At 33.5% G+C, this 27,994-nt stretch overlaps 2 protein-coding genes across 2 annotated transcripts in view; one reads left to right on the top strand and one right to left on the bottom strand.

The window, feature by feature from the left end:
* Positions 1–27,994, bottom strand: part of LOC133195621 (uncharacterized) — a 238,631-nt gene that overhangs the window by 22,803 nt on the left and 187,834 nt on the right. The window lies entirely within an intron of this gene.
* On the top strand, positions 2,875–15,550 carry LOC133194998 (acetylcholine receptor subunit beta-type unc-29-like). The gene is made up of 6 exons (XM_061330887.1): positions 2,875–2,917; positions 8,380–8,516; positions 9,132–9,176; positions 9,288–9,394; positions 14,420–14,952; positions 15,128–15,550. The coding sequence occupies exons 1-6, from the start codon at positions 2,875–2,877 to the stop codon at positions 15,460–15,462; spliced, it is 1,200 nt and encodes a 399-aa protein (XP_061186871.1). The 3' UTR covers positions 15,463–15,550.

Raw genomic sequence — 27,994 nt, 5'->3', positions numbered from 1 at the left:
GTATGTCATGTTTTAAATTTTGAATTTACCGGATGGCAGTAAATACAGAATTTACAACAGAACAAAGTGGCAGTAAATACAAATTTTACAACATGACCGAGTTGTCATGTTGTAAATTTTGTGATTTTCTGCCACCCGGTAAATTCAAAATTTACAACATGACATGTATATAAAAAAAATGCAGAAATATCCATTGAATTGTTCAAAATACGCATTAAAAATTAAAACCAGCCTTATTTTATACGACAAACGGTTGTGACCCCTGAATATTAACGTCTGACGGTTTGACGAAGAAGTTATGTTGTGTGCCCCCCCCCCCCCTTTCCTAAATGCAGTGATCGCGAAAAAAAAAATTTAATACCGGACATTCGGACCGACAGTCTGATGCATTTCGCAGGACCAAATGAAATATGTGCCTGCCAGTGAGCGAAACTTTATCAAGGAGGCCATTTTTTTTTTTTAAATTTGTTGTTTTAAAAGCTTTCAAACATTTAACGCTAGACTGAGTGAGTTGCGTCACTTGCAATGATTTATGATGTAGATAATAACAATTTATGACTTACCGTTTATAGAAGATAAGAGTTAGATCAATTATATTTGTAAAACTACAGTGATTCCCCAAACAGTCTGCATCAACGTTCCAATTAGGTACGAAAGAGTTCTAATGCCAAGAACGGTAACTGCATATTAAAGGGATTGTGGCGCGGGAAACACGACAAGCCAACTTGGACATCAAGTGGTGTCATAGAAAATGAATTCCTGGTTTAAAATTCAATTTTCATCAATATGACAAATTGATTTAAGCAAAATTTTTATTGGACAAACCAATAATCTCTTCAATAAACAGTTTTCTTTATAATTTCTTCGAGCAGTACTTAATTAGCATGAACAAGACTGAAAAGCTGAGACGAAATATCCATCACCCATTATGTATTATCTATCATGCAATACATGTAACCACATTTTCTTGTCCAGAAAACTTAATATTTTTTCCTATTTTCTCGACACCCTGCTCCTCCCCCTACCCCCCCCCCCCCGCCCACTATTCCTCTTTTCAGTTTTTTTTTCCGAAAAAAAAAACGGCATGCTTTTCTTCTAGATCTAGTCAGGATATTTTAAAAATGTACAATAATTATACTATTATGGCCAATATCGTGACTATCAATCTTACCTCACCTCTAAATAACAGTTTGTTATCTGATTCTGACAGACTGATACATGTATTGTGTTATATCACAGACTGATACATGTATTATGTTATATCCCCCCCCCCCCCCCCCCGAGAAAAAAAATATAATACCGAATAGGCGCGTAGCCAGAGTAGAAATGATGTGTACGCAGAGAACGGCAGGGGGTTGGGGGTCTTGAGCCCCCTCTCCCCAGTGTTTAAGGGCTCTGGTCAGGTACGTAACATAGTTTTTGCCAGCCAGGAAAAAATTACAACTTTATAAATTTTGACAAGCAAGGACGAAAAAGGAAGATTGTCAAAATTCGAATTCCTATTTCTTGTGCGTGTGTGTGTGTTTGATGAGGGGGGAGGGAGGGGTGTCCATCTTTCACAAACCAAATTCTTATTAATACATTATCAAATTACCATGATTTAGCAATGGTGCAACAAACAGTGGGGGTCCATCCTTTCAATGTACATTTTCAATAGTAAAAGGTTAAGTTTTGGGAATAAGTAGGGGGAGGCTCCCCTGATACTACGTGCCTGCTGGTGAGGGCCCCGAAGCTCCGGAGTTTTACCAAATATTTTATAAATTTTCTTGAAATATAAAAATTATGCCATTTAATTTTTGTTTAGGAAATAAAAGACATAGTAATATTTATTGTTTTAACGAAAATTAATATTCCATGGAAACTTATTGTACATGAAATAAATCTTGGGATAAATTAAGATAAATTCAAAATGTAACTTAATTGCAGTTCAGTTTCTGATCCCATTTAGGGTCTATCACCAAGATTTCACTCTTTGAATATCTAGGACAGATTTAGGTTTCTGAATTTAAATAACATTAATTTTCCCGTTATTAAAAGAAGAACGGCGAACAAGGCGTACAAAAATGCCTATAGCTTCAAATATATAAAAGTCATATTCAATTTATGAATTAAGTATATTTAGATTAAAGTTCTTATAGCTGAAAGGTTTGAAATTATGACGAACAAGATTTTTCTGCAAAAAATTCTTTCGGCAAAAATCATTATATGATTTAATATAATTTCCCTGTGTAGAACATGCACTGAATAATCAATATATTGAACAGTTATATTGATGTGTGTATAGAGAGAAAATCAAATAAAATTGTATTTGACAACTTGCAATACTGTAATCAATTAGTAAATATTACTTCTAAATGCAAGTGTCACGCTCCAGAGCCCACCTCTACCTGTGCATGCGTTTTATATGAGCACAAAATTTATAAATTAAAAATATTCCTTAGCAAACAAAGAAGGCATTTTATTGTTTATTAATTGAGCAATGTTGCCATCATCTGTCGACAGCGGTAGATATCACAACGAAATAATATCGATTTCTTTACTTGAACACTATGATCATAAATGTATGAGAGAAAAATTACTTCTTTATTCTCATTAAAAGGATACCATACCTTTCAAGTTAATTAAACATGTGCATCTGTTAAAAACCTTATTCAGTAAATGTTGCTCGAATTGAAGTGAATAATTACTAAATACACAGACATCACCATTTTATTTACTCTAATTCATCCTTAATGGGCTCAACAAAAGAGGCCTTAGAAAATGATTTAATCAAATCAATTTTTAGTTTAGAGTGGGTGACTCGCGGTACAGTTGTATTTCTGTCTTAATGATTATCAGGAACATGCAAAAGTAGAAAGAAAATTATAATCTAACATGGCATTACTGGTACTCTTAGGTTTACTTGGAACGCTAAGCAGTAAGTAAAGGTGTCTGAAAACTCTCTCTCTCTCTCTCTCTCTCTCTCTCTCTCTCTCTCGCAGTGTGTGTAAAATAATGAAATCAGTAGGGTTTTTTGACACTGAAAGGATCAGTTCACTTAAGCTATGAAAGTTGGGTCCCGATGCTTTGCCAAAAGTAAATTTCCGAAATGTTCACTTCTATATAAATATAAGGGATCTGACCTATAGGGCCGGGCTTGGTTTTTTTCTCTACAAAAAGCTTGTCGATTTCCGTTTCGGTTAATGACTAGAAGCTGAATACATGTAACAATTTGTTTTTCATAAATCTTTATTTCAGTAAGTAGAGTTAGTAGGAACACTTTCATTAATATTCTGAGTTTGTTATCTCCAAATGTAATAATTGATATTTTTCTTTACTTCTCATTGTACATAATGGCTATGTCTACTGTCTTTGGAATTCTATTCTTTATGTCCAGGCTATTTATTTTACAACACATTTCCGTTGGATATAATAAAAACATGCCATTAATGTGTGCAAATTATATAGGCCTAAATGAAATCCAAGGGAGTACAGTTACTGATACATGTAGCCCAACTGTTTCAAAACTTAAGATCTTAGAACATTGAAAACAAAAAATCATTTATGTTATTCTAAATATATTAATTTCAAATAATTCAAGCAATACGTAAAATACCACATGTAACCCAGACAAGCACTAGTAGCACAGACGGAATAAAAGCAATGTGATTTAATTCAAAGGAATATATTCTATTGAAATTCATCGCAGCTTAATGCTGCCGAGAATACCTGTATCGAGAACATGTAACACAGTGTGAGTTATTCTTGTCCTCGGAGAAAGTGTTCCGCTTGACTGACAACTGTACATTGGATTGCTACGATTTGATCTTTCTCTGGTGTTTTTATATCAAGAATGGGAATGAATCAAGGATAGATAATTGAAGGAAAATAAACAAGCCTATAAAAAAAAATTAAAATAGTCTTTGAAAACGTGAAAATTTAAAACTATAAAAGTGTGGCACCAGGTGGATTCGAACCCCCGACTTCACACATATATTAACTGAGCTATTCAGACTATAAAATTGCATTGTATAAATTTGAAGCAGATTGTCAAAATCAGGTTTCCTTATTTTTCGTAGTTTTTTTTGTGAATTTCGACCCTAGGGCAGGGGTGCCCCTAAAAAAAATCCGATCTAAAATAATTCCTTACATCCCAACCTATCAAAATATCACAATTTTATTTAGGGGCAGGCCTGCCCTGAAGGACTTCTAGGCCAAAATTCATGCAAAAATCAACGCTTTAACGGACATAGTGGTGTTTCGGCCCACTTTGGAGGTTTATTGTAAACTTGTAAATAATAAATTTTAGTTGTAAAATACAAATTTGAAAAATTTATATATATATACAGTAGAAAACAATGAATAAAGATTGATTTTTAAATGTAACTTTTTTCCGGGAAATTGTTCTCTCCTATAGGTCAATTCTTTTGTAATAGTGAATACATCTAAAGTTTATAAACTTTTTGAATCAGTATTATTAAACAATATCTTAAGAGCAGGATTTGATATATTATATCAAATGGAAATATTAAATAATGCCGAGCGACACTGGTTTTTGCGACGGGGTATAGGAGTTTTGTCACATTTCTATTGTTATTCATATGCATACCAGTTTTCAACGACATTGTTTGCATCGAGCCGCAGCTTGTCCATTCGTCTCATTTGCACAGAATGTGTATTTTGATTTAAACTTATACATATCCAAAGGGCAATGTTGGACAATTTGCGGCTCATATGTATTTTTTTTGAAAAATTCTCCAAACGTCAGTCAAGTTAGCTACTAAATTAACAGGTCACCGAGTGTCAACCTATTTTGACCCGTTTAATATTATAATCACTTTACTCACGTGATTCCACTGTTCGATATGCTTTCATTGTGTCTGTCAATCGACTTCATGGCTGTACACACGAATATGTATTTAAGTGCAAAATCTCACTATGGATAGACTTTTAATACAGTTAATCATAAGATTTTTTCGAATCTTATAAAACTATTAAGAAAAGGGCAATGCTCTATTTCTTATACAAGTCTTAACTTACCTTTCATTTTTAATACAATCAAAATTACTCACATTGGGGTCATCCTATTTTTATCATAACAAAAAAAGCACATGGTAAATAAAGGTCGACTTTAGCAGTAAACATATGATTTATGGGAAGGAGATCAAAAGGAGTAACTACATGTGATTAAATGTTGTAAAAGTTGCTCAAATGCTACACTATCTATTCTAAAGAAGTTTTTATAACTTCTGGGGCCTTCTCTTTGCACCTCATCTAGCGATACATTATGTGCACCAAGTACACGTACGAGTGTTCCGCCGCTGTTTCCATAATGGTGGTCTTTTCAGTTTTAATGCAGTGCAGAGAGAGAGAGAGAGAGAGATAATGCGAGGGAAACACGTAGAAATACCTAAAGTCTATTAACAATCTAATAAGACATGTATAAGCGTGTGTACAGGGAAGTATAATAATATAAATATAATACTTGTATTATATTACAACTCTCGCCGTGTGTACCGGCCTGAGCAACTTCAAAATATTGAAGAATTTTGCGAAAATTTTATTAAGGTCTTAAAGTTTACCTCATCTTCTTTCACTAAACTGTGTTTTTCGTTTGGAATTTTGAAAGAAATTCTGGTATTGCCAGTGCAAATCAGGTGCACAATTAGTAGGTACATGTAGCTGAGCTATCTCATGTCGCCTCTGTATTATGGTCTGTAAGCATCTACAGACACATCCCTAAACAATAGTATCATACGTGACAATATTTAGATTGCAGAAATGAAACAGATATTGAAGACATTTGCGAGTGATTATCGACATAGTAACGTTGTAGAATTTTCTTTGACCATGTTTTTTAATATCAAATACACTTGTTCCGTCAAAAAATGTTAATTTAAATTACATTTATAATTTCTTTATTGCAAAATAAAAAAAAACCCAGAGGACAATGAATAATATATAATAACAATAGGCACAATTTCAGTAATTTACTCAATATATGTTACACCGATGTGGACCTTTTATTTCTTAATTTTAATGATTGTTTTATAAAAGTGCAAACAGTCAGTATAACTTCACGAGTTGGACTAAGTATATATATTCAAGTTTCTGTATGGGTGATTCGAGATAGAATGAGGAACAATAATTATCTAGCATGGCTTTTATAAGTATATTCCTTGCTTGTATATTACAATGACATTGTAAAAAGAAATGAAATTCATCATCAATAGCATTACATGAAGTGCATAATCTTCACATATAGTTTGTATTTCTTAGAATTTTCATGTTAACCTAGCAACTCAAATTTTCAGTTAAAACTTTATATTTCATTTCCAAGTGTTATTTATCTATACATGCATATAATAAAATATGTATCACCGTGAGTACTACATACATGTAATACTTTAATTGTTTCACTACACGTTTGTATTACTACATACAACATGTACAGTGAATTACGATTAAATGTAGTGTGACATCGAAGCCATATAAATGTGAATCTTTCCTAAAAAATACAGATATATACGAAAACTTAAGATATTGAGCTGATTCGGTGCTAGGCAGCAAACATACGGATACGGATCATAAAAATTATCAATATGTACGTATAGTCTTGAATCATTTATTATTTGTGTGAATCATACACAATCTCTCTCTCCTCCATTTGTTTACGTTATGTGTCCACTTCATGCGATTTAAATATCATTTGCGGGTACCTTAAATTCGAAACTGGTCCGTTCAAAGGATGAGTGCACTTAAGCTATGAGAGTTGGGTCCCGGTTTTTTGCGCAAAATAAAATTCCGAAGTTCATAAACTTTATGTTTTATAGGTATTAAACAATGTCTTAAGAGCAGGTTTTGGTATATTATATTACATGAAAGTATTAAATAATGCCGAGCGACACTAGCTTTTGAGACGGGGGTCTAACAGTTTTGTCACATTTCTATTGTTATTCATATGCATACCAGTTTTCAAAGACATTGTTTACATCGAGCCGCAACCTGTCCATTGGTCTCATTTGCACAGAATGTGTATTTTAATTTAAACTTCAACATATCCAAAGGACAATGTTGGACAAATTGCGGCTCATATCTAATTTTTTGAAAAAGTCTCCAAACTATGGTCGAATTAGCCACTAAATTAACAGTTCACCGAGTGTCAACGATTGATATTATAATCACTTTACTCACGTGACATTCCACTGTTCGATACGCTAAGGCTTTCATTGAATATTTCATTGTGTTTGTCATTGAAAGTTTCTATTGTGACAGTATCTATCGTACTTCCAACTTCAAACTATGGAAGATATTTGCGCAAATTTTAATAGGGTTTGAAGATTATATGTCTCTTATTTTACTTTGTATTTTTTCATTAGGGGTGTTTTGAAAGAATTCTGGCATTGACAGTGTGATTAGTAAGTACGTTGTACATGTACAGGCTCATGTCGCCTCTGTATAATGGTCTGCAGGGCGAGACATCTTCCCCATCCCTAAACACTAGAATCTTTTATTATTTGTGCACCATGAAACTACACAATCTCTCTCTTCTCCATTTAAATTCGCAGTGCGAAAAAAAAATTATATGTGCTAATGTTTACATTCCACATCCATGCGATTTAAATGTCTCCGCCTATTTGCGGATACCTTAAATACGAAAGTGGTCCCGTTCAAATTTCCGGAATTTAAGGCTTCTACATGTTCTTTTCAATGACATTGTCTGTAATTATAGAAATATGTTTGACAAAAAATTCAAGGAATAAATATCAAAAGAATATACTTGCACAATAATCATAGATTAATTAAGTGATATATTGTAATGTAAAGCTTAAAATGGGTAGCCGAAAAGGTTCCAAATGACGTACTAAAGTGCACTCATTCTTTCCGGAATTTGAGGCCTATACATGTTCTTTTCAATGTCGTCGTGTGAAATTATAGAAATATGCTAAACAAAAAATTCGAAGTAAAAATATCAAAAGCATATGTATGCACAATAATCATAGATTAACTTAGCGATATAGTCTAATTCAAGGCTTAAAATGGGTGGCCGAAAAGGTTCCAAATGACGCTCTAAAGTGCACTCATTCTTTATTAAATACGTGTACTTGAAATGGTTTCCTTTTCGTTTAAAAATTCAGCAGACAGGCAAGACCATTATCAAAATATGGAAATAGAAATTATAAATTTGATGCAAAAAAAAAAAAAAAAAAAAAAAAAAAAAAAAAAAAAGAATCATAACATTAAGATACATATATAATTGAAATATATCTGTGATGTATGATTTTCAGATGAAATATATCTGTGATGTATGATTTTCAGATGAAATATATCTGTGATGTTTGATTTTCAAATGAAATATATCTGTGATGTTTGATTTTCAGATAAAATGTATCTTTGCAGGTATACTGTGTAATGAACAGGAACTAAGATCTGATCTCTTCAACACCACTAGGCACAACCCGTTAGCATTACCTAGGGACTCTTCTGAGCCTATAAATGTCACGCTGTCGTGGGTCACGGGGTTTGTTGTTGGATTGGTAAGAACTCGTTACGCCAACAGTCACTGCATTAACATTACATTGTCAGGGGTCAAAATGTTTCTGAAGTTGTTTGGTTGGGATCTAAAACTCACGAGAGCATGTAGACTAGAGATATAATCACGTCATGGATCTCATGATTTGTTGTTGAAAATGTTACTAAGTAAAGACTCGACAAAACATAGAGATGTCAACTTGTCATTGACGACATCGTTGGTAAGAAAAACCTCATCAGAGCTCATTACACCGTGTAAATGGCTGACATGTATCACTCGATTGGTTATTATAGGAACTTATCACAGTTTATTGCGTAGCAATCACATGGCTTTATTAGTCAAGTAAAAATTTGTTACAACTCTAAGATATCACTTATTCATCCGTGCATGGATCGCAAGGCTTTTTGCTGATTTCTCAGACCCTATAGATGTTTTAATTTATTTGTAGATTCAGAAGTTTAAATTAAGATCCTCTTATTTTGATTTCGATGCAGACACTGTAGACTTTACGTAATTTATTTGAATAATTTGTTTTCCTAATTTTGGATCAAAAACTTTTTTTTTCTCTTTGTAGAAAATTAATCTTCTCTTGAAATTATATAATTGTTTCTTTTTCCAGGATGAAATTGATGGAAAATTCACAATCATGGGAAATTTAGAAATGGTATTTAAAATTCTTTTAATTTTTTTTTTTTTGAAAATTCGGACGCTCGTTTTGTCAAATGCTATTTAATGTTTCTATTAAATCCAACAAACAATTCTTTCTTTCATGCAGAGCTGGAGAGACGAACTAATGAGGTGGAATAAAGAGAAGTACAATGTCAGCTCTATTGTAGTTATCGGTAAAGAAGCCTGGACCCCTCCTATTTATGTTCTTAACAAGTATGTTACATTAAATAACTATACACACTACCACAGGCACTTGGGGTATGAACGCCCCCCCCCCCCTTCCATTTTTTTTTCTTTTTAAATCTGGGGTCGAGTCACCTTCTATTTTTGTATTCTAATATGCACTGTATATGTTATCAATAATGTAACTCTATTGTCTTTTTTATATGCCCCCGATTTGTAAATATTTCGATTAAATCACCTGCATCTAGGGTAAATTCGAGCTAGGACGGAAGTGCCGGTATTTTCGGGTATCATCATTACGTGTAATGTCATTCGGAACATTAAATGCGAGAAGGAATAAATGCCGAATTTTCTCTTCATATAACATGTAACGGTAAGTTCTGTGAATAACAAGATTGAAGATAACTTTAACTAGCAAATTCAAATGGATGAAGATTAACTTTTAACAGACGACCTAGACAACCAAATTTCACAATACTGTTATTGCAAAGCCTGGGATTTTTTTTTAATGCAGAACATTTATAAAGTTAGAGTTACCGTTATTGAAGTTCCGTCCCAGCTGGTGCACATCAACAAAATTTACCCTAGATGCGGGTGATTTAATCGAAATATTTACAAGTCGGGGGCACATAAAAATTAAATGGAAATATGAAAAGGAAGAAGAATGTATAACGAATTTATTGATGTATGCATATTCCATGTTTTCTTATTCTTTCGATAAATAATCAGGCGAAGTTTAAGCGAGGTGAGGCAGACGATGAAAAAAGAGTTGCAAGCCTTCTCTCTTTTTATGTATCAGTCGAAAACGATATATTTAGAACAGCTTATGGAGACAAAAGAGTTACACCACGCTTAAAAGCAACAATATTCATTTACGAGAATGAAAAAAGGACGATCCTGAAATATTTATACAGCGAAGGTGGAGGAAGGATTATTTCCTCTTGAAAACATAACACAGAACCCTAAAATTTCCTGACAATAAACCAATAGCGATTTTTGACAAGGGGGGGATACATACTCATATAACTAAAATTGGGGGGGGGGATCTATTTCTCAATGTTTTTTTTTTTTACCTGTAGGGAAAACACTCTAAAAAAAGGGGGGGGCACATAAGATAAAATCACAATATAGTCTTATTATTACTACGGATAATTAAAATACTAGTAATTTGCCAAAGGGTAAGACGTCTTCTTTTACCTCTAAATTTTTATTTATTTATTTGTTTTTTATTTATTTATTTATTTATATTTTTTTTTTTGGGGGGGGGGTTCAAATTTACATGACTTTTGAAAAGAGTAAAATATCTTTTGATTTATGAAATACCATTTAAAAAAGAAAACGCTAAAAGATATCACTAGATACTTTATCCAAGGCATAAGAAAAAGGCTTTTAAGTTATTTCGAAAGAAAGGAAATTTTGAGTTTCTTTTTTTAAGACGAAAGAAGCCTTTTACATGTACTTGTCTTTCCTCTTGCTAAAATTTTTGATTTACCCACTTTTTAGCTCACCTGAGCTGAAAGCTCGTAAGCTTTTCTGATCACATTTTTTGGCGTCCATCCTTCTGTCTATCTGGCCGCTGTCTGTCCAACTTTTCAAATGTTCGCTTTCTTCTCAAGAATCACTTGGCCAATTTCAACCAAACTTGCCACAAAGTATCCTTGGGTGACGAGAGTTCTTTTTTTTCAAATTAAGGACCAAACTCCAAGACTTTTCTAAGGGAGATAATGACGAAATGGTGAAAATTTGGTAGCATCTTTTTAAAAATCTTCTCAGGAACCACAGTTTCGATTAAAATTTGTTCAAATCGTAACACTTCGGGCATAGATAGGGCCACATAAGCCGATCAGAGAATTACATAGATCTATAGAGTCAAAAGTCTTAACACAAAAAATTAGTCATGTACATGTAACCATTGATATGTATCCTCATGTAGTGTAGATTCAAGTTTGTTCAAATCAAGATTCCCGGAGGTAGGATTGGGTCACATTTAGTGATAAAAGTTGTACATAAGAATATATAGGGGAAAAAAATCTTTATTATAGACCTTAATTCTTCTCCAAAAAAGCAAAGCAGCCAAAGCTATGATAAGTCATAAATATATGGAAGCTTCTTCAGGTAGTGAAAATTCTTCGTTCAAAACATGACCATGGGGATAGGGTTGGGACCACATTAGGAGAAAAAAAATCTTCTTAGCTTCTCAAGAACAGCAGAGTCTTGGTTAGTTACTTTGAATATATATGGAAGCATCCTCAAGTAGTGTTGACTCAAATTTGTTCAAATCTTGCATGGCCCCTGGGGATAGGGTGGGGCCGAAATAGGAAGCTTTATACAGGAATATATATAAATCTTCGTCATATGAACAGCAAAGTCATTATTAGTCATACTGATAAGCAAGCATTCTCAGGTAGTTTAAAAGTTTTTTTTCAGATCAGGGCCCCCAGGAATAGGTTGAGATTACAACAGGGGGTCGGGGTTTTACATTAGAGAGAATATAGGAATAAGTATTTTCAAGGGTGGCAAGACCACATTAAATCATATTGATTAGAAAAACATACGTAAGTTGTGTGGAATAATTTTTTTTAATTACGAGCAATTACTTTAGGTTGGGCCGAAATAAGAGATCCAAACTTTACATAATGTATGCACATGTATGTACAGGAAAATTCTTCAGAACAGCAGAGTCATGTTGATCATATTGATATTGATGCATCCCAGTGTTGTGTAGATTCAATTTTGATTAAATCATAGCTCTCTTGGGGCTAGATTTGGGTACATACAATATAATATGGAGTCAAATTTCTTAGAGATTAAAGAGGGAAATTTAAAATAAAAATCCGATGATGAAGAACAGGCAGGGTCAAAGAGACTCACGTGATCTTTTTGGCCCATGGGCCTCTTGTTCGATTGTTGTAATATTAAATTTATGCTCTCATAGCATTAATTCAATTAAGTTTATTCTCTCAAACCAAAATCTTGGTACATTAGGTACAATATAACGTGTACATTATATTTATATAAACTATTCAGGTTTGCATACTTGATAACACAAATGACAATATCATATATCTATAACCAGTATCGGTAAGCTATTGGCAGAAATCAGGTGACTATATGCTATCATTATCATTTATTATTTGGTATCATATGTCATCATACATGAAACATATACACATAAATATACATATATCATTTAAAAGACCATATTTGGGAATCCATAAATTTTAAATAGATTTATAAATAAATATTCAGGAAACCATATTTTAGATAGTGACTAGTTGATACCAGGATAACCCATGAAAGCTGGAGAGCTTATTTCCAATGGGGTCCTACCCTAAATAAGATAAAAATATAATGTTTCATCATTAAAGCACTACAACAATTTTTGGCACTATAATTTTAGCACTGCGCTGCTTACACGTTAAATTTAATTTAAGTATGACAACATATAGGATCAATAAAATAATAAAATATGTTTATAAGTTAATGCTGAAACATATCACTTTCATGTTCTAAAATGCCATTTGTAAGATAAAACTCTTAACTTGTTTCTTAAAAGTACTCTTTCCTTTAGTACATTTAATAAAAGCTGGTAAAAAATTCCAGTCCTTAATGCCATTATAGTAAAAAAGTATCCGCTTTACATGCTTTCACATGAGGAATAAAAAAATCTTCATCAGTGGATGCTGTAGTGTTTCGTGAAGACACAGCTGACCTTAAAGTAAAATTTTCGCTTAGATAGGATGGCGCACAACCATGATATATGTTATACACATGGTTTAATCTGAGTTGTCGTACCCGGTCTTCTATATTTAAATAATTTTATGTACTAAGCACTTTGTAGTTTATGGAATGTAAAGGAGTTAAATTCAGAATAAATCTTACCATTTTGTTTTGACATACTTGTAATTTCTTTTTCAAACTCTTTGACAAACCTGCATACCATGCACAGCAAGCATAATCTAAATGACATTGTATAAAAGCAGAACATAATAACATTTTACTTCTTATTTCCAAAAAACGAGCTTGTCTGTATAAAAAAACGCAACCTGTTGTTGACCTTTTGTACAATGGACTCAACAATAAATTCACCACTCAAAAATTGATCAACAAAAACTCCTAAATATTTAACTTTTTCCATAGAATGTATTGTATGTCCATTACACTCAATGTGAAAATCTTGGACACTTGAAAGCTTCTTTCTTGATCCAAATAAAATACATTCAGTCTTCCCAAGGTGTAGAGAAAACTTATTATCTACTAGCCAATTTGAACATTGTTTTAAAACAGTACTAAGTTTTTCTGAAATAAAATCTACATTTTTATGAGAAAATAAGATTGCACTATCATCAGCATATAAAATAAGTTTGCAGTCAGGATCAATACTGGAAGCCATATCATTGACATAGATTAAAAATAGTAGAGGGCCTAAAATACTGCCTTGCGGTACACCACATTTTACTGTACCTGGGTCAGACATAATATTTTCTAATTGTACAAACTGTTTTCTATTTGATAGGTAAGATTTGAACCAATCAGTATTTCTTATTCCAATGGCATTAAGTTTTTTGCATAAAATTTCATGATCTACAGTATCAAAAGCCTTTTGAAGGTCCAACATGACCATACCTGTAAATAGACCCTTTGATGGAATTCCATAGCTTTTGTTTTGTTTGTTTTTTCTCTTTGAAAAAGAAATATACATAAATGCATATTTAATACTATGTGAAATTCCTTAGCATATTGTTATTTTTGTTTCAATTCTGATATATGGATACATAATTTACTATGATATTTTACGATCGGCGTACGCAAATTACAGGTGAATTGTACGGTTGATTTTCTTCAACCAAACAGATTTATTTTAACATTTCAAATATGATCTAGGGGTGGGAGGGAGGGGCAGGAATTAAATACAATATGTACTAATTACGCATGCTGATTACTAATGAATTTATAGTAAGGCACCTCAAATAGAAATGATCAGTAAAAGACAAACACTGCACAAACCTATATTTAAAAAAAAATCATTTATTGTCATTTTGCACTGAATTTTAGAATGGATTCAGGTTTCCTGAGCAACGGCTTAAAAGATGATTTATTGAGAATTCAGCACACAGGAGAAGTAAGTTGTACTCACGCCGGGGAAATGGCAGTCTCCTGTCCTCTAGACCCCAAAGATTTCCCCTTCGATGTACAAAGCTGTGTCATGATGTTTGGTCTAACAGTACACTCTTCCTTGGAGGTTCGATTAAAGTTTTCAGACACCCCAATACAATCTGTAACGGGGGCAGGCATTATGACCGTTGACCATCCGATCTGGACCATCACCGGCTTCAGGACCACGGCCCCAGAGTATTTGAACATTGCTTCCATTAAGTTCTGCTTGTTTAGAAAGTCACTATATTATACTTTTACCATGTTCGGTCCTTCTGCTTTGCTGAATTGTTTGACAATATTTGCGTTCCTCATCCCAAATGACCAAGGAGAGAAGATCTCCTGTGGAATGACCATATTCTTGGCTTTTGTTGTGTTTCTTGTACAAGTTGGAGACATCATTCCGAAAAACTCGAACGCAGTACCAGTGCTAGGTAACTGAACATTTTAGAGATTTTAAATTTTACACCGATTTTAACAAAGAAGTTTATTTCTAAGATTGTTTACTTTTTATTTTTGTTAACACCTCTTTCGTAACGAAGTTGATTATTTTTAAGATTGCTTAACTCTTTATAACACCTTTTTGTAATAAGGTTTATTTCTCTTCAGGTAAATATTATCTATATTCCATAATCGGAAGTGCAATTATGGTGATCAACACCGTGATTCACTCGTTTATTGCCAATAAACGATTAACAAATGGCGAAATCAAAGTTGAACCCATGAACAACGACTTGGAAAAACCGTCGACGTTTGATATGTATGATGACACTATCTCTGTATCAAGTAATGGAATCACTGGAAAAAAGAACGCTCTGGTCAAGTTTCTGAAAAAGTATGGACTGAAAATATTAGATGTCATTTGCTTTCTCACATCCGTGCTCCTCATTGGGATTTCTGTGTGTATGTTATTAACAACAAAGAGTAAATGTGATTCTGTTTAACCTTTTCTACTTATTTTGAGAAACGTTTGATAAATATACCTTGCAAAAGTTCAGAAATGATTTTAAAATAAAATAAGATATTTTTAAATCTGAATTCCAGTCAGGAATAACCTTTAGCTCTTCGTTCTCTACAAAAGAATGTTACTGAACTTTTTTTGTAGCAGGTTTTCAATGTACATGTTTACTTACGTTCTGTACTTCAATCTACAAAATACACTTCACACAAACTTGGCATTCTATACGTTGTTTGAATGTATATAAAAGCATTGAAAAGATTAAGATTACAGATCCTGACAGTTACAAATTCAATTTTTTGTCAAAAGATTTTGAAAAAATAATTTAGCACCCCTGAGGTAGAGGTTCAAAGGAGATTTTCGGGTTGAAATTTGTCGTAAACAGCTTGCGGACACTTAAGTTTTACATTGGAATATATAAGAAAAAAATCTTTAACATTTTCTAATCAAGAACAACAGGGTAATATTAATTATTCATATTAATATGCAAACATTTTCAAATTGTGCAGATTTGATTTTATTCAAATCATGTCCCTGAAGGTTAGGGTGGGCATTAGAAGGGGGTCCATATTTTACTTACGAATGTGTTGGGGAAAACAACTCTTTCAACAACAGCAGGGCCACTAAATTATGAAATATGTAACATTCCAAATTGTGTGGATTCAGTTTTTTTTTTTTTTCAAATTATGAATCCTGGGGTAAGGTTTGTATTAAATTTTATGCAGGAAAGAAAATCAATAAAAAATCTCTTCCAAAACATCAAGGTTATGTCGTTAATCATTCTGAAACTTAAGCTTCCCATGTTGTAGGGATTCAAGTTCCACAATGTCATGATCCTTTTGATACAGCCACACTGTGGGGTTAAAATATTGACATGTAGGTGGCAGTTAGTCTCTTGTTTAAATTATCTCAAAACTGCCAAACCATTGGGAAAAATTTAAATTTTATAATATAAAAACATGTAAAATTGTAATCTTGTTTATTTTTGACAAACATCCTCATAACGTTTGAGAACATTTATTTGTTGTTATGTTTTCCTGCATACATTGTAATATTAATTTTTTTTTTAAATAAATTTGTCAAAATTAAGCTGGTAGTCAAAATTGGTAATAGCAATTTAACTTACAGTTGCTTCTAATCCGTCTGTGTCGTTCCCCTTTGATAGGGCCACCTTGTGGGGTTAAAATATTATTTATATGTACATGTAGTTGACCAATTATCCTTTTGTTTAAATTATCTCAATGCTTTGACAAAAATTCCCCAAGAGCTGTTGGTGCTATTGACAAATAAGTTGATGATACAAGTACATCAGCAATCTCCTTTAAAGTTAACATTTTGCAATTCTATGGTCGATATAATGACCTTGTTTGATATGTTGTTAGATTGAATATTGATTAATATTTTTTTTTCAAACAAATTGTTAGGCAATAATTTTCACACTGAATTGTTTACAGATTTTCCGTTTACCCGATCATGACAAAGAGCACAAGGTAGGTATTACCGGTCAACAGGGGATGCTTACTCCTCCTTGGCACCTGATCTCATCTCTGTTTTAAGAGTTACGTGTTGGCTGTGCTCATTAAGTGTTTATATGGACTTTTAAGAATGATCATTGTTCTTTATCTTCAAATTTGATTCTATTTGATCCTTACCAAACGTGAACATTAGTTTCTTTTCCAATGTTTTCTTTCCCACATCTAAAGTACGAAAATGATATTCTGTCATAGTATGAGAGAATATCAACCGGAACTACTTTTCATATTCCTATGAATAAATGATATCCCTTGATTACTTTTCCAGTTTTATCAGAGTTTATTCATTAAGCCCCTTTTGTCTGAATGTGAAACAAATTCCAAAAATTGGAACTACATTTTATTTTAGAATTTCTACATTGAATTATGTCCCTTGATTCCTTTCTCTTATTTCTATCATCAACTCATCTCCCTTGGCTGAGCTCTTTTGTCGTATGTTTCAATATATATCAATTAAAAATGAAAACACTGACTCTAATGAAAATTTTAATGAGCTGGATTTGAAAACAATGACATTGATTCAAATTGACACTGACAATGACTTGAATGCAGAGTTGGACGAAGAAACATTAGCAGGAATCAGTTACAACATAAATGGGAAATTTTCTGTTAAGCTCTCACCATCTGGAGACCAAGTTTCAGAAAAGAAACTCTTTGCTAATGTCATATACGATGACATTGATTTGTTTCTTGCAACTACTTAGAACAAGAACACTTCAAAAAAAAAAATAAATAAATGTGATATGAATACATTCAAAATGTTCTTGCAGGCAAAGGGAAAATTCAGGGTTCCTGAAATAATACCCCCATTTGAGCTAAATTTGCTCATAACTTCATTCCTTCTCTCTGCCAAAAAGGATGTCCCAGAATATGAGCCAACCTCTTTGTTGGTTTACGTTTCAAGTATCATTCGATACTTGCATCAGAAGGAATCTGGGTACTATGGGTACTCATATTTACCTACCTCCATTGCAATTTCCATGTTTACAATTTGCACTAATCATTTAGGAATGAGCCCCGGCAGAGAAATTCATGACTTGACTTTGGGAGACATTCAATTATAATATGGCAGGAAATTTAGAATACACCGTTTCAATCAGGAGAGACAAACAAAAACAAGACCAGTTGCCAGTCCGCGAGATATAAGGAAATTAAATCCAAGGGCTTATGCAACACCAGATAAGCCCGAGAAAGATCATGTTTCTCTTTACAAAAAGTACAGTGATGTACGACCTGTTGATACCAAACCGGAAAAACTTACTATTTTCTTAGCAGTAAAATTTTGAAATTAAGTTGAAAAAACTAAAATTAATTTAGCTAAAGAAAGCAAACGTTATAATTGCAAAATAATTCATATTTAAGGAGATGCAACAATTTACTGGTACAAAAGAAATGTCATGGGTGTTATAAACTATTTGGACTGGTTAAGCAAATGCTATAAACTACCTGTATATGGACTGGTTAAGCCAATGCTATAAACTATATGGTCTGGTTAAGCAAATGAAGTCCTCTGCAGGGATTGAAAGTGACAGGAGATTTACTAATCATTGGTATGTTCAGTAGATGCAGATTGAACTAGGAGTAGTCTGACATTTCTTTTAAAGTTACATAATGAGTTAAAATCATGTGTGTGGTTTTTTTTTAAATATATCATAAAACAAAAGATTTATATGAAATATGAATATACCGAAGTTTTGACAACTCAACTACACTGTAAAGCAAGAAAAGAAGTGCAAAATGTAAGTGCCGGAAAAGCAAAGATTGTATCTATCGCTTAGTTGTTATCGTCAATGTCAACAATGTCAAGGTCACGCGTCTTTTATTCTTAGCGTGAAACTTGTAAACAACATTGAATTGGGGCAAGCAAAAGTGTGGAATAAGTTCTGATCATCTTTATTGAAGATTGTATTAAAATCCTCGGTCATCCGACATTTATGACAGCATGGTGAATTTTTCAACTTTTCTGCGCATGCGTAGAATAAAGAGGAAGAAGTGAAGCAATATTTTTGTGTTGGGGCAAACAAAAATTATTTTTACTTTCAGTAGATTTTTTTGGTTCTGAAACTTGTAATTTTCTGAAACCTAATATCTTCAAGAATTGAACAAAATTTGCATGTGTCATGCAAAAATTCTACTTTTGTCAATTTTCTCCTTTTTCCGTCACGGTGTCTCTTTGAAATATTCAAAGTAAAAAACAGAATGAAATTGATTTTTTTAAATAAGAGATAGTATTGAAAAAATGAAATGAACTAGAAAAAAACTTCTTTTGCTAGTATGAGATAACATTTAGTACAGAGGTTATCAGATGACGGTGTTCCAACCAACCAGATAACTCAAATATCAGGACATAAAAACACCAATGGCATCAACAACTACAGCAAATTTAACAAGGACCAAAACGGAAAATCTCTACAATTTTATCATCAACTGATAAACCAAAATTACTTAACAAGGAACATCATTCCGCCCCCTAAACGATTACCCAGACCTTTTCAAAAACTCCAAATCAGGTCAGTCCCTCATAGATTCCGAAGTCAGTTCCATGCTGTGTGGGAACAGTTTTTCAGGATAAGTTGTCTTTAATACATGTATACGTATATCCTACAGGAATAACAAGAACATTGATGACAAATCGTGCATGTCTAACCACCAACTTAGCGCAAATTATAACCTTCCAGCCGAAAAATTCAAACGAATCTTACCTTTAGGTAGCGACAGCGATTTAATTTTTCCCACATTCATTTAATAAAGCAGCTAAAATCAATTTATAGTATTTCTAAAATCGAAACCCTACTTCAATTTGTTTTCGTTAGAAATTCGTCCCTGAATATTTGATCTATTTATTTATTTTAGAAAAAGGAAAAATATTGTAACTTTCACATTTAAAAAAATAAAATTACACTAATGATTTATATTAAAGTTGTTTAATTGTTCAAATCTGTTGTGTTGATCAATTTTTGTATCATTCTTATGGACCTACATTCACCGCGCAATATTGTTTTCAATGGCTTCAACTGGAGACGACTGATATAAGCAAAACAGAAACCCTGGAAAATGTAATAAACAGTTTAGTCGATGTTTGGTAGTTGGATACAGAAGTTATTTCACTCTTGAGGCAGGCTTCGCACTCGTGAAAATATCAAAAAATCCTGTTTCACGAGTGAAATAACTTCCCTATCCAACTACGAAACGTTGAATATCATCTATATCATCAATTATGTAGGACTGATTTTTCGATAAAAAGAAAAATGGCATTAAAACATATTCAAAAGCAATGTTCCTAAGATTGAACCTTGGGGTACAGTTTTTTTGATAATTTCACATGTGCTAATAAAATCTTGCATTTTGACACATTTTTATCGATTTGTGTAATCCTATAGGGTTTAGAACGGACATTTTATTTGAACATTTTAAACTTGGAATATATTCATATCATAATCATTTTAGTTATTAACAGTGAACGTATTAGTGACAGTAAAATAACAAATCAAGCCCATCGATACTAAGTAATAAAATTTGAACGGAAATGCAAAGTTACTTTTAAGATTCTTGACTAAGAGCAATAAAATTGGGGACTTCGAAGTAATTAAGTAAAAGAGCTTAGGGCTAGAACTCCTGTGGTGCAGAGATGGGGACAGAGCCCATAAATGATACTAATGTAGGTTTACCTTGATTGAAGAGTGGTGCCATGTTGGGGTTCATAGGTCAACGAAATACCTACGGACCAAGCGTAGGTGGCAAGGCAATGGTAAGACAGCCAAAAAAGTACTCATATCCGGGACCATAAATACGCTCTGAGCATAAAATACCCTGTTTGCCGTAAAATGGCATATTCTTTTGACTATTCCTTGGAATAACTTCTTTTGTCACCCAACTTTCAGACTTTCATTGCTTTTGAGTACTAGTTCTCAGCTCTTCTTGAATATTTTGGACTAATCTAAAAGGCTTTTGCTATAACAAGTGCGTTGGTCTATTCTGATGACATTCGAGGAGCTATAATTAAAAATCTTTAAGATACGGTGTCTAAATAAACTTTGGAAAAAGATACAAACAACTTTATTATTGGCTTACATTTGTAAGATAATCTTTCACCACATACTGCAGCTTTATACAATAAATATCATCTGGTTTAACAATCAAATGCTTTGACAAATCCATTATCGCAAATCTCGCTTGAAAGTATACACTACGACCGTAATAGCATTGCGTTAAGTGACAGTTAAACAATTCATTTCGTCAGTATTTCAGTTACGAAAAGCAACAAAGAATCTGATTGGCGCTTTTTTATTGTTCCGCCCATATTAAAAAAACGTGTTGACAAAATGGCGCATAAAACGTGGAAACAATCAAGTTGCATTTGCAAGGTAAAAGCTACAGACCGATTGGAAAACAAACGGGACGATGCACGCGTACATGTACAAACATTGTTAGGGATTATGAGCAAAATCAGGTCGTCAAAACACAGAGAAAAAGTTCATATAGACCCCGAAATGTCACACAGGCTGTTCTTCATTTCATCGAATACCAGAAATGGAAGAAACCCTCAATTTACTGGAGAGAAGTCCGACAAAAATTATTGGATGAGCAAATATGTACCATTAATAATTTACCATCTGTGAAACGAATATCACATGTATTGAAATACGTACGAGCTACATTTTTCTCACACGAAGTTGACCATTATCCCACATGAGGCTTTACGACAAGGCCACAAGCAGAGCTAGGGTAGACGTTTTTCTAGGTACCCTTTTGAACTATAATTATAAACAGATACATTTTTTGATGGGGCATCTATTATCACAAAATCCGAAAATAGCTCTCATGGACATGCACACACAAATAAACGGGCTATTAAAGTGCAAAAATACGCAAGCTCTGTAACATTTACTGTCAATGTCTGCTGTGATTTCTTCCGAATGAATCATTTTAATATGATAAATGGAGCCTCAAATGCTTTAGAAATGATTGCAATTTTTAATGAAGCACTCGCCGAAAAAAAAATAATAGTGGGAGCCAATGTTCAAACGCGGTGATATGGTCATCATGGACAACTGCGGTTTCCACCATCAAAGACAAGGAGAACGTTTATTGAAAGAGTTACTGAATACCCTTGAGATTGACTTAGTTTTTCAGCCCCCATACAGTCCAGAGTTCAATGTTGCAGAATGTATTTTTGGTTAAATGAGAAAACGTTTACAAAATAATGAGAAAGGACGAGGGCGCTTTTGATTGACATTCGGCAGGAATTGGGGCGCACTTGAAAAGTGAAAACTTAATTGAACTGTAAAATTAAATTTTAACATTCTTTTGATGTATCATGTTCCTATGAAATAGGAAAGGAAAACATTTTCCCAATAGTGTGTTTTGATTTCCTTAAAAATAACTTCGTACAAAATGTTACATTTTTAAACACGTTTTTCTAAAAATTTGTTATCTCTGCGTCATCTCTCCACGATTTTAAAAAGGGCATTTGTGTGCATTTGTATTCAAAGAAACGAACAAACATTTCTAAAAAATGGAGAGAAGATCCAGAGACTATATGAAATGAAATTAAAAAAAAAAAAACAAAAACAAAAAAGAGGCCCACGGGCCTTATAGGTCACCTGAGTATCGTGTAATAACTTTCCAACGATTGAATTTGGTTTGTATTTTAAACCAGAGGCCATGTAATTCCCAATTTTGAAAGAGGCACTATTGCTCATCATAACTATACAGTTAGCATGCTTACTTTGATTACTTAATACCCAGAGGCAGAGCAGAGGAACAAAAACAAGAGAAGTAGGAAGATCAGGATCAACAAAATAATTAGTCTAGTATTCACTATCAACTCAGAAATTGAGTTCTAATCTGTCCCCCACTTAACACTATTACCATGCAGCCTATTAACAAACTATTAGTGCTTCTGTACTATTTTTAAACCCATATTAAGATCTCTAACATTGACCTCTCTTATGGTCTTTGAAGAACTTTTAATAAGATAAGTTATTTTTGTCTCATTTTTATTTATCTATTACTTACAGGTCTATCTGATTATTAAAACTAAGAAAGTACTTTTTTAATTTTACGATAAACATTCTTGCATAATTATCTTATTCTATTAACCTTTCAAATACATTATTTACAGTGATTAATTATCAAAGGTGAATGGAGAAGGGGAATAACTTCTCTCAGTAGAATACAAATTAATAGAGCCCTGCCCAGGACCAGAATGCTTAGACGAATGGTCCAGATGTTTAAAAATCTGGTAGAAATACGCTTACTCATATCATTTAAACTTTTACTCAGTTTGCTTCCGATATGCCCAGAAGCAGAGAAGAATTTCACAGGTACAATGCATTTTCACTACAGATTCAACAAAGCCTTACCCTTACACCAGAGCCCAAGACCAAGGGTCAAGAAATTTACAAATTTGGAAGAGTTACCCTCATCATCATTACTATGGACTTCAAAGAATTAACACTTTTCCACTATATTATCAAAAGCCCCCCCCCCCCCCCTCGTTATGCCAGAACCCCTGACCCTAGGACCACAAAGTTTAAAAATTCTGTTCGAAGCTCCCATTTTCATCATAGCTAAGCAATTTATTTATCAGCTCAACACTAAGGAGCCGACAGGATTAATTAATGATTAATTAATAGAATTAATGCTTTTTCACTATATAATCAATAGAGCCCCCCCCCCCCTTCGTCAAGAACCCCAAAAACTGAGACAATATATTTAAAAATTTTTGAAGAGGCATCCTTGTCTATCATAATCATGCACTGAGTTTGTTTAAATAATCTCCAGTAGCAGAGAAGAAGATTTTCAAAGAATCAATGCATTTTCACTATATAATCAATAGAGCCCCGCCCTAACACCAGAACCCCTAACCCTGGGGCCATGAAATTCACATTTTTGGAAGAGGCATCTTTATGCATCATAACCATGCACTTAGTTTGTTTAAATAGTCTCCAGTAGCAGAGAAGAAGATTTTCAAAGAATCAATGCATTTTCACTATATAATCAATAGAGCCCCGCCCTAACACCAGAACCCCTGACCCTGGGGCCATGAAATTCACAATTTTGGAAAAGGCATCCTTATGCATCATAACCATGCACTTAGTTTGTTTAAATAATACCCAGGAGCAGAGAAGAAGATTTTCAAAGAATTAATGCATTTTCACTATATGATCTATATAGCCCCGCCCTAGCACCAGAACCCCTGACCCTGGGGCCATGAATTTCACAATTTTGGTAGAGGACTCAATGCTCATTACAATGATGCCAACAGTTTGACTGCTTGATGTCCAGGAGTAAAGAAGAAGATTTTTAAAGATTGCATTAATTTTGGTGGTTTTAGCCCCACCCCTCAGACCCCAGGGGGGTAGGGACCATGAAATTCACAATTTTTGTTCCCCTTCACCCATAGATACTATATGCCAAATTTGGTTGAAATTGGTTGAGCGGTTCCAGAGAAGAAGCTAAAAATGTTCAAAAGTTTACGACCGACGAACGACGAACGACGTACGACGTACGACGACGGACGAAAACGGATAGCAATAGGTCACCTGAGTTTACTCAGGTGACCTAAAAACGTATAAATGCGTTGCTTATTTATCATTTTAAATTCCTGCATGTTTGTGTAGCGATGATAGCTCAGTAGTATGCGTTACCAGTCCAGCGCACTAAGGAGTCGAGAAGTTTTTGGTTCGATCCTCGGATGGAGCATTTTTTTTTCTTTTTTATTCAATCAAGTATTACTGTGTTATCGTAACTATTAAGATAAGTGGACTACAATATTTCAAATACGAAAGCTATTTCAATGTAAATCAACATTTTCCTATGTGCGTAACTTGGTAAAGTCTATCCACTTCTGGTCAGTCGACCAAATCGTGGACATTTAAACCATAAATTTTTCGTACACATGATTCCTGCAGATCGAACGTCAAGTATGCCCATCTTCTTTTTGTCGCAATTCCCAGAATTAGCTATTAGTAATGCACTTGAATATTCAGTTTTTAAACGTTAAATGTCATCTTTTTTTCAGAAGATGTGGTTATAAGTATTGTTACTTAGAAGTTTTATATTTTTGGTCAGTGGTTTGTTTCATGAATAAAATAAATTAAAATGTTATTAATTACATTTTTCTATTAGGCCTAGATAAATAAATTGTGTGTTTCCGGTTCCCCGACCGACCCTAAAATATATGATCCGACCCTGGAAAATTTATCCCCCGATATCTTTCCGGAAGTAAACAATTCCATAAGTAACGCATATTACTGAGCTATCATCGCTACACAAATGATATGGACTTTAAAACGATAATGAAGCACCGCATTTACACATTGGATTTTTTTCGAAATTTTTTTTATGGTCTCTGGGTCTTCTCTCCATTTTTTACAAATGTTTGATTGTTTTTTTTTTAAATTAAAATGCACACAAAGAACGTTTCAAAATCATGGAGAGATGACCCAGAGATAGCAAATATTTAGAAAAACATGTTTTAAAATGTAACATTTTGTACAAAATGACTCATCTAGCCAATTTTCAAGTTATTTTCTAGCAAATCAAAACACAATATCAGGAAAATAGTTCCCTTTCCTATTTTACAGGAACCCGATACATCAAAAGAATGCTAAAATTTCATGTGATAGATCGATGAAATTTTCACTTTTCAAGTACGCCCAAATTCCTGCCGAATGCCAATCTAAAGTGCCCTCATTCTTTGTGACTATTTGTGCCTCATGATCAAAGACATGCATATATACATGCACATGTAGCAGAGCACAGTTTTAGTGTGGGATATCCCGATAAAAAATGTTTTCTTAGAAAAAATGATCCAGATGATTTGATTTTGGAACGTTTTGTATGCATTTTTAGAGATTTGCTAATCACCACAATCATACATTTTTATTAAAAAAAACGACTAAATTTATCAAACAAAACTTTATGAGTTAAACATAATCATAGAAAGCAAATTTCATCATACAAATCGTAAACTGATATTTATGGACATAATTTCATCTTTCAAAACACTATTACGAATGCTTCATTCCTGTTCATAGATTTATGTCTCTAAGAAACAGAGTCAGGCTGCTCCGCTACTGAATCGTGGTCCTCTGCTAATAGAGAAAAAATCTGTGAGAGTAGTAATAAAACATTTAAGATATCCTAAAGGGCATTCATATGTCAGAAAATCCAGACTACCTCTCACCAAACAAACCACAATGCACCACAAACAAGAGGTCAGTGGGCCACAACAGCCATCTTAGTAGCCTTGGACCCTGCTGTTATTTAGAATTTTTTTTTAAGATTCTTTTTCTTTCTTTATTCATACATTATGTAAAATGTTAAATTAATCCCAATTCTTCCACGGGGTCTATCCCAAAAAAAATTTAAAGGACATGCATCCAATATGGAAATGATTGTAGATTAATGTGTTTGTACGATTTAGTTGTAATTAGCCTAGTTGTTCTAGAGAAAAAGTCAAAATTGTAAAGTTTACAAATGGACTGGAAGACAGACAGATTGACGCCGCATACCGGTTGATCAGAAAAAAAAACCTCACTTGATCTCATAACTCAGGTGAGCTAATAAATAACACAATAGGACCAGGGGCCAAGAATCGCTTCTTTGATAATTTGATACAAAGATACGGTATTTTTGTCCCATTTTAATTTATCTATCATTTTTAAGTCTATATGACCACTAAAACTATGAAAGTACATTTTTATTACATATTAAAAAGAATCTTGTATAATTCTGTATTCAATGTTATTCAATTGACCTTTTTAGTTACATTATTTACAGTGATTAACTATAACAGGTGAATAGCAAAGGGGAATTACTTCTTTCAGTAGAAATAAGTAAATTGACCAAAGGGAACAGAATATCAAAATCTGGTAAAAACACCAAACACTTGCTTATTAAAACTTTATATATTCTGCTTGCTTCCTAGATGCCCAGGAACAGAGAAAAAGACATTCAAAGAAATAATCCATTTTCACTATAGATTCGATATAGCCCTAACCTAGTACCAGAACCCCTGACAATGGTGCCAAGATAATCACAATTTCAAAGAGGCACCCTTGCTCATCATAACCGTGCATTTAGTATAATGTTTCCTTAATAACAATGGGCAGAGATTTTCAAAGAAATGACACATTTTTACTTTATATTCAAAAGAGCCTCACCCAACACCAAAACTCCTGACCCCGGGGTTATGAATTTCAAATTTTTTGAAAACGCATCCCTGCTCATCATAACCATGCAGTTAGTTTTTGTGTTAAATACCCAGGGGCAGAGAAGGAGATTTTCAAAAAAAATAATAAAAAAAATAATAATATTAATGCATTACCACTATATATTCAAAAGACCCCCCCCCCCCCATGAACCCCTGACCCTAGGGCCACAATTTTCTTAATTTTGGAAAAGGCATCCTTGCTCATCATAACTATATACTTGGTTTATCTGCTCAATACCTAGGAGCAGAGAAGAAGATTTTCAAAATCAGTTAATGAACCTTCACTATATAATCCATAGAGCCCTCTCCCGCAGAAACCCCCACCCTGGGGCAACAAATTTCACAGTTTTAGAAGAGGCACACGTGTTCATAATTTTTTTTAAGATTCTAGTTTATCTGCTTTATATAGAGGGGGAGAGAAGAAGATTTTTTAAGAATTTATGCATTTTCACTATATGATCAATAGAGCCCCGCCCAAACACCAGAACCCCTGACCCAGTGGCCAAGATATTCACAGTTTTGGAAGAGGTGCCCTTGCTCATCGCTCATCATAACTATATAATTGATTTATCTGCTTAATGCCTAGGAGCAGAGAAGAAGATTTTCAAAGAAATAATGCACTTTCACTGTAAAATCAATAGAGCCCCCCCCCCTCCTGCAGAACCCTTTACCTTTGGGCCACAAATTTCACAAGTTTGGAAGAGGCACCCTTGATCATCATAACCATGCACCTAGTTTTTCTGCTTTATATACAGAGGGAGAGA

Source organism: Saccostrea echinata, unplaced genomic scaffold (genome assembly GCF_033153115.1).
Source record: "Saccostrea echinata isolate AGI-Se365-2 ecotype Australia unplaced genomic scaffold, CSIRO_AGI_Sech_v1 ptg000029l, whole genome shotgun sequence".
Classification (NCBI taxonomy): domain Eukaryota; kingdom Metazoa; phylum Mollusca; class Bivalvia; order Ostreida; family Ostreidae; genus Saccostrea; species Saccostrea echinata.
The sequence above is the reverse complement of the archived record's forward strand: the minus strand, read 5'-3'. Positions and strand labels throughout refer to the sequence as shown.